The sequence below is a fragment of the Propithecus coquereli genome, unplaced genomic scaffold (genome assembly GCF_000956105.1).
Source record: "Propithecus coquereli isolate 6110/MARCELLA unplaced genomic scaffold, Pcoq_1.0 Scaffold170, whole genome shotgun sequence".
In the NCBI taxonomy this organism is placed as follows: domain Eukaryota; kingdom Metazoa; phylum Chordata; class Mammalia; order Primates; family Indriidae; genus Propithecus; species Propithecus coquereli.
The window spans coordinates 2,897,725-2,906,131 of NW_012141636.1; the positions used below are offsets into that span (position 1 = coordinate 2,897,725).

An 8,407-nucleotide genomic window follows, 5' to 3' on the forward strand; every position below is an offset into this window, starting at 1 on the left:
TTTAAACAATGTGATTAAAAGACATGAAAACAAGAGTTCTATTATTTTGTTTCTAACCTTGAAGGAATTGTTTTATTCATATGCCGCAAGATATATGCCCCTGCTATGAAAATCACAGGCTCAGACCACACTCTCCCATCAACTATCCATCTCCTTCCCCTACTGCACATGGAACAATATTCTGAAATTTCAGAATGCCTTAGACTTGACTCAACTCAAACTATGACAATATTCATAGCAGAACTTATTTATACAATATGAAGAATCATGTCCTTACATGCCCTATTTTATCTTTTGGAAAAACATGTATTTTCATATATAAAAATTGCATACAGTATGGTATAACTACATTTCTACTATTGTTCATAATAATGCTATGCTATTTGTTCATAATAATTCTTTACTGGGACAAGTAAGTCCTAATATTATTCAGTTATTTCAAAAGTTTCAGAAATATACCTCTGTACATTTTTGAAGGCTATCATGGCCTGTAGCAAGAAGAGATGTCTTCTCCCATTTCTTTGCAACTTGATTGGCTTCTTCTATCTTCTGCTCACAACTTTTTTGAGAATTAAGCAATGTCACCTCATAAAATTCTTGAATATCTGTAAAGAAAATGCAAGAAAGCATCAAAATATCATGCACCACCTCATAAATAGCTTCTGTGTATAGGTACACATGATGCATATAAAAATTCTTTGCTGATTAAAAGAATTGCATAAATATAGATCACAAAGTAAAACAACTAGAACAGAGAAAATCCTGAAAGTTGCCTTTTTATTGGCATAAGAATACTTACAGTAGCTTTATTCATAATTGCAAAAACTGGAAGCAACCAAGATGCCCTTCAATAAGTGAATACATAAACAAACTGTAGTAAATCCATATAATGGAATGTTATTCAATCATAAGGAATAAGCTATCAAGCTATCAAAACATGGATGAATCTTAAGTGCGTATTGCTAAGTGAAAGAAGCCAGACTGAAAAGGATACATACTGTATGACTCCACTTAAAAATCTGGAAAAAATGAAACTAAAGAGAAAGTAAAAAGATCATTGGTTGCCAGAGGTTCTGAGAGAAGGAAGGAGGAGTAAATAGACAAAGCAAAGGATGATGAAAATACTCTCTAATGACATTGTAGTGATGAAAACATAACATGAAGCATTTGTCAAAACCCATAGAACTCAATATCATAAAGAGTAAACCTTATTGCATGCAAAATTTTAAAAAATCATTTAGGAAGATAGGGGTCCCAAGATGACATTCAAACTGTTATAAAAGAATGTAACTGCATTAAAAACGTATGCAATAACCTCACTGCAGGTGGTAGGAAAAAAATGTGCTGACCTAAGTAATTTTGAAAATAAGCAGACACTATAAAAACAAAGACAAAGAAACAAAACAAAAGCAATTGGTAAATTTGTTTTCCATGAGGTACAGATTAACAATTCTGATACTGCTATGCATGTGTACTGGAATTGAACAATTGAGTAAATGGATAGTGGATTATGGGAGACAGGATTCTCACTGTTGGAGTAGGAACAAGTGATGGGAATGTTAGAATGATTCCTGTACTAGATTAGAGTTGAAGACCTCACTATAAACTTATGTTTAGCTTAATATAGATACAGATGGATACTTATAAGAATATTTACAGATATGTATATACACAAGTTAGTTATATACATATATATTTCTTTGTTCTGTCTGATAAAAGGGCCTAGAAGTGATGATACCATAGTAATAATGAGCACACTTGCACCCTGATTTTGAACAATATATAGCATCTTCCACCAAATGGTAAAAGGTAATACATAAATACTGTGGTATTAAATTAGGATTGGGTGTATCTATATGAACTCAAAGTTTTTAAGAGATATAGAATGGATAGATAGGTAGATAAAAATGTGTATAGAAATAAATATGTATGTGGACATTTCCTAGCTCTGTCACACAATTCCTGGATCTGTCTGCTGAGAGGGCCTAGAAGCAAGTACATCCCAGTAGCAACAAGTATACCTAGAACTTCTAATTTCTAATATCATTTTCCAATAAAAAAAACCAGGCCTTCTTAGAAAAATGGTTGATTCTAGGACTGAGGCAGAAGAGATTAAAAAAAAAAATGATCCTGGAGCATCTTATAATACCAGTAAGTAAGGAAAATTTTACAAGTGATGGGTATGCTTACTATCTGGATTGTGCTAACCGTATATACTTATGTCCAAACATATTAAATTGTGCATTTCACATGTGTGCTTTATTATTACCAGCTTTATTGTCAATTAAAAAGACAAAAAAGATAAGGCACAAATTGAAAGAAGATAATTTCACAGCATATAGACAAAGGAACAGTACCCAGACATGAAAAGAACTACAAATCAAAAAGAAAAGACATACAAACAAAAAAAGGTTAAAGGTATAAACAGGTATTTCATAGAAAAGGAAACATATATCAGAGATAAGCCTAGGGTAAAATTCTCAACCTCATTAATGATAATAAATGCAAATTAAGATCATAATCAAATACCACTGACACCAAAAATATTTCCAAAAATAATGAAGTCTGACAATACAAGGACTAAAAAAAAGAAAAACGCTATCAAAGGTAACTTTTATTTCTTTATGAAAATTGCAAATTGCTATAACCACTTTAGAAAATAATTTGGTATTATCTTGTAAAACTGGACATTTGTTTTTCCTATAATCCAGCATTTCTACTATTCAGTATACATACTAGGTAAATTCTTGCATGTAAGAACCAAGAAACAAACCCAAATGTTCATAGAAGCATAAATCACAATAGCAAAAAATTAGAAACATTCCAGTGTACATCAAAGGAAAAAAGTATAAATTGTGGTATGTTCTCAAAATGGAATTTATGGAGTTGTGAAAATGAATGACTATGGTGTCATGGACCTACAGTATCTTAGAAACATAATGTTGAGTGAAAAAAAAAAATTTAAATATGAAAACATTTTTGTAAAGTTCAAAAATGTACAAAATTAAACTACACACTTTTAAACATACATACACACATGTGACTAAACAATTAAATGAAAGCAAAGAAGTATGTGAAAAGATGTAGCTAGTTCAGTGGACAGGGTGGGCAAAGAAGTGGTATAAGGGAGGAACACATAGGTAGATGCAAATTAATGGTAATGATCTAGTTCTAGATTTGAGTGGCAATTTCAGAAATTCTGATTTTATTATCTGTATATTATATATAAATTACATTATTCTTTTTATATTTATATACATTTTATAATAATAAAGAAAAATTTTAAGTGTTTCATGAATATAAACTTTCATAGAAAAGTTAAAATGCTTATATTTTATGCATCGCTACTTATTCTGCCACTAGCAATAAAGTAGCTGCAAAGTCATGTTTGAAAAATGTAAAAAATGTACAAAGAACAGAAAATAAAAGCAGGACAGACATAAATCCTTCCCAGATTTTTTTTAACACTATAAGGCCTGCTAGAGTATTAATTGGGTTGACAAAATCAGAGGAATAAGGAATAAAAAGCTAAAATCCAGAAAACAAGATATGCTTATATCATCTGGTCTCAGGTATTAATTAAAAGAAAAGAATTCTGTAAACATTTCTTGCAGCTATGGTCTATTTAAAGTATAATGACTTGTAATGAATAAAATAATTTTTGCTGGTAGTCAAAGTTCAAGATTCCTTTTCTTTGCACCATTTTTAAGGACATAAATAGTTTCATATGCAGCATTTGCAAGTCATCAAATTTCAAAACACTAGATATGTAAATTTTCCAGAAAAGGAAGCATATTTATCAGACTCATGTTATTTTTTATAATTTTATTTCAGAATATTACAGGGATACAGCTATTTCAGTCACATGGATTGCTTTTGTACTGCCTGAGACAATACATGGATTGCTTTTGTACTGCTTGAGACAAAGTTTTAAGTGTGCTCATCTCCCAGATAGCGTACACTATACTCATTAGGGATGATTTTCACCCATCCTCCTCTTCCCCCTCCCCTCCCTGTTTGGTTTCCTTTGAGTTTTACTTCTGATTGTGCACAGGAGTGCTGTTTGGTTAGTTCCAATTTAATAGTGAGTACATGTGGTGTTTGTTTTTCCATTCTTCTGATACTTCACTTAGGAGAATAGTCTCCAGTCTCGCACAGATTTTTACAAAAGGTATCAATTCATTTTCTATGGCTGAGTAATACTCCATGGTACACCTATGCCAAATTTTAGTAATCCACTCATGAATTAATGGACACTTGGGTTGATTCCACATCTTTGTGATTGTCAATTGTTCTTCTATAAACATTCAAGTACAAGTGTCTTCTTGACAAAATAGACATTTTTTTTTCCTTTGAGTAAATACCTAGGAGTGGGATTGCTGGATAAAATGGTAGGTCTACTTTATGTTCTTTGAGAAATTTCCTACTATTTTCCATAGAGGTTGTCCTAGTTTACAGTCCCACCAACTTTGTATAAATATTCCGTTCTCTCCACATCCACAGCCACATCTATTGTTTTGGAACTTTTGATAAAAGCCATTCTCCCTAGGGTTAGGCAATAATCTCCTTGCGGTTTTGATTTGCATTTCCCTGATAACTAATGACGTTGAACATTTTTTCATATGTTTACTGGTTATTTGTCTATCTTCTTTTGAAAAGCTTCTGTTCCCAACTCTTGCCCACTTTTTGATGGAGTTGTTTGATATTTTTTGCTGATTTGCTTGAGTTCTTTGTAGATTCTGGTTATTAGCCCTTTATTGGATGTAAAGCATGAGAATATTTTCTACCACTCTGTAGATTGGCTATTCACTCTGTTAATTGGTTCCTTTGCTATGCAGAAGCTTTAAAAATTAATCATGCCCCATTTATTTATTTTTGTTGTTGCTGTGATTGCCTGTGAGGTTTTCATAAATTCTTTGCCTAGGCCAATATCTAGAAGAATTTTTCCAACATTTACTTCTACAATTATTATGATTTCATGTCTTACATTTAAGCCTATTATACATTTTGAATTAATTTTAGTGAGTGGCGAGAGATATGGATCCTCTTTCAATCTTCTACATGTGGCTATCCAATTTTCCCAGCACCATTTATTTAATAGGGATTCTTTTCCCCAGTGTATATTGTTGTCTGCTTTGTCAAAGATCAGATGGCAATATGTGGATGGTTTTATATCTGGGTTCTCTATTCTGCTCCATTGGTCTATGCCTATATTTTTTGTCAGTACCATGCTATTTTTGGTTATTATAGCCTTGTAGTATAGCTTAAAGTCTGGTACAGTGACACCTCCAGATTTATTTCTTTTGCTTAAGGTTGCTTTGGCTAGTCAGGCTCTTTTTTGATTCCAAAAGAAGCATGGAATTATTTTTTCTAGATCTGCAAAAAATGACATTGGTGTTTTCATGAGGATTGCATTGAATCTGTAAATCAGACTGGGTAGTATGGACATTTTAACAATGTTGATTCTGTTGACCCATGAGCATAATATGTTATTCCATTTGTTTACATCCTCTGTGATTTCCTTCTTCAGTGATTCGTAGTTCTCCCCATAGAGGTCTTTCACTTCACTGGTTAAATATATTCCTAGGTACTTTATTTTCTTTGTTACTATTGTAAAAGGTACTGAGTCTTTGATTTGATTCTCAGCTTGACTGCTGTTGGTATATAGAAATGCTACTATTTGTGCATATTGATTTTGTAACTGAGACTTTGCTGAATTTATTTATCACACCCAGGACTCTCTTGGCATAGTCTTTGGGGTTTTCTAGGTATCAGATTATATCATCAGCACAGAGAAATAGTTTTATCTCTTCTTTCCACATTTGGATATCCTTGATTTCCTTCTCTTGCCTGATTTTTCTGGCAAAGGCTTCCAGCACTATGTTGAATAAATGTGGTGACATTGGGCAAACTTGTCTGGTAACCATTCTAAGTGGGAATGCTTCCAATTGTTCCCCATTCAGTATGATGTTGGCTGTGGGTTTGTCATTTATGGCTTTTATAATTTTGAGATATATTCCATGTATGCCTATTTTGTTGAGAGTTCTATCATAAAAGGGTGCTGAATTTTATCAAATGCTTTTTCTTTATCTATTGAGATGATCATATGGTCTTTGTTTTTGTTTCTGTTTATATGGTGAATCACATTCATGTATATATATATTGAACCATTCTTGCATCCCTGGGATGAAGCCAATTGGTCATAGTGGATTATTTTTTGATGTGCAGCTGATTTTGGTTTGCCAGGATTTTATTGAAAATTTTTGCATTTATATTCATAAGGGATATTGGTCTGCAGTTTTCTTTTTTGTTGTGTCCTTTCCTTGCTTTGGTATCAAGCCGACGCTGGCTTCATAAAACGAGTTGGGGAGGATTCCTTCCTTCTCAATGTCATGAAATAATTTCTGCACTATAGGTACTAATTTTTCTTTGTAGGTCTGGTAAAATTCAAATGTGAAACGATCTAGCCCAGGACTTTTTTCCATTGGAAGATTTTTTATTGCTGCTTCAATTTCATCACTAGATATTATTTGTCCAGGAGTTCTATTTCTTTCTAGGGAGGTTGTGAGTTTCCAAGAATTTGTCCAGTTCCTCAACATTTTCAAATTTATGTGAATAGAGGGGTTTATGGTATTCAGAGATGATACTTGTATTTCTGTGGTATCAGTTGTATATCTCCTTTCTCATTTCTGATTGAGCTTACTAGGGTTCTTCCTTTTCTGTTTCTGGCTAATCTAGAGAGAGGTTTATCAATTTTGTTTATCTTTGCAAAGAACAGACTTTTCGTGTCATTTATCTTCTGTATAATTTTTTGTTATCTATTTAATTTAGTTCTGCTCTGACCTTAGATATTTCTTTTCTTCTGCTGGTTTTGGGAATGGTTTCCTATTTCTTATCTAATTCATTGAGATTGTTTATTAGATTGTTGATTTATGATCTGTTTTTTTTGATGTAAGCACTTAAGGCTATGAATTTTTTCTCTTATGACTGCTTTTGCTGAATCCCACAGATTTTTATAACTGTGTCACCCGTCATTTAGTTTGAGGAATCTTTTCATTTCCATCTTAATTTCCTTCTTGACCCAATAATCATTCAGCAATAGGTTGTTTAATTTCCATGACTTTGTGTAGAGTTGAGTGTTTCTGTTGGAATTGATTTCTAATTTTATTCCACTGTAGTCTAAGAAGATACATGGTATAATTTCAATTTTTATAAATTTCTTTAGACATGTTTTGTGGCTAAGATTTGATCAATCTTAGAGAATATTCCGTGTGCTGATGAAAAGAATGTATATATTCAGTAGTTGTGGGTAGGACATTCTGTAAATGTGTGTTACGCCCATTTGTTCTAGAGTCCCATTTAAATCCAGTGTTTCTTTGTTTATTTTATGCTTGGAGGATCTGTATTATTCTGTCAATGAGGTGTTGAAGTGCCCAGCTATCACGATGCTGCTGTTTATCACTTTGTTTAGATGTACTAGGGTTTGCTGTATGAGTCTGGTCTCACCTGTGTTAGGTGCATAAATATTTAGGATTGTTATGTCTTCTTGTTGAATTATTCTGTTTACCATTATGTAATGACAATCTTTGTCTTTCTTTACTATTGTTGATTTGAAGTCTATGTTATCTGATATGAGAATGGCTACACCAGTTTCTTTTGGTTTTCATTTGCATGGCATATTTTTTTCCACTGCTTCACCTTGAGTCTGAATGAGTCCCTGTTGGTTTTAGCTGGCCATTATTCTGTTTAAGGGGAGTGAGGATTGGGCCCCAATCCCTTCTGGTTTATAAGGTCTCAGTTGAGAAGTCTTCAGTTAGTCTTATGGGTTTTCCTTTGTAAGTTACCTAATGATTTTACCTTATGGCTCATAGGATTTCCTCCTTCAGGTTATCTTTGGCCAGTGTGATGACTACGTGTCATGATGATTGCCTCTTTGCAATGAATCCCCCAGGTGTCCGTTGTGTTTGTTGTACCTTAATATCTAAATCTCTAGCAAGACCAGGGAAATTTTCCTCCATTATTCCCTCAAATCCATGTGTATTTTCTTCTTCACCCTCAAGGATGGCTATGATTCTTATGTTAGGCCTCTTTACATAATCCCATACTTCTTGTAGGTTTTGTTCATTCCTCTTATGCCTCTGTTTTTTTATCTTTGACTGACTTGTTTAATTCAAACGTGATGTCTTCAAGCTCTGAGATTCTTTCTTCTGCCTAATCTAGTCTATTCTTAGAGCTTCCTGCTGTGTTTTTTATATCCTTGAATAAATTTTTCATTTCTGGAAATTCTGTTTGATTTTTTTTTTAATTTTATAAGTATTTTTTTTATTTCAGCATATTATGGGGGTACAGATGTTTAGGTTACATATGTTGCCCTTGCCTCCCCCCCCTCCAAGTCCGAGCTTCAAGC

At 33.0% G+C, this 8,407-nt stretch overlaps 1 protein-coding gene across 1 annotated transcript in view; it reads right to left on the bottom strand.

The window, feature by feature from the left end:
* The window catches only part of DLG2 (discs, large homolog 2 (Drosophila)), a 1,994,579-nt gene that overhangs the window by 1,725,205 nt on the left and 260,967 nt on the right, over positions 1-8,407 (bottom strand). Inside the window, exon 4 of the mRNA XM_012641828.1 lies at positions 460-605. Within this exon, the coding sequence (XP_012497282.1) occupies positions 460-605 (146 nt within the window). The remainder of the gene's footprint in view (positions 1-459; positions 606-8,407) is intronic.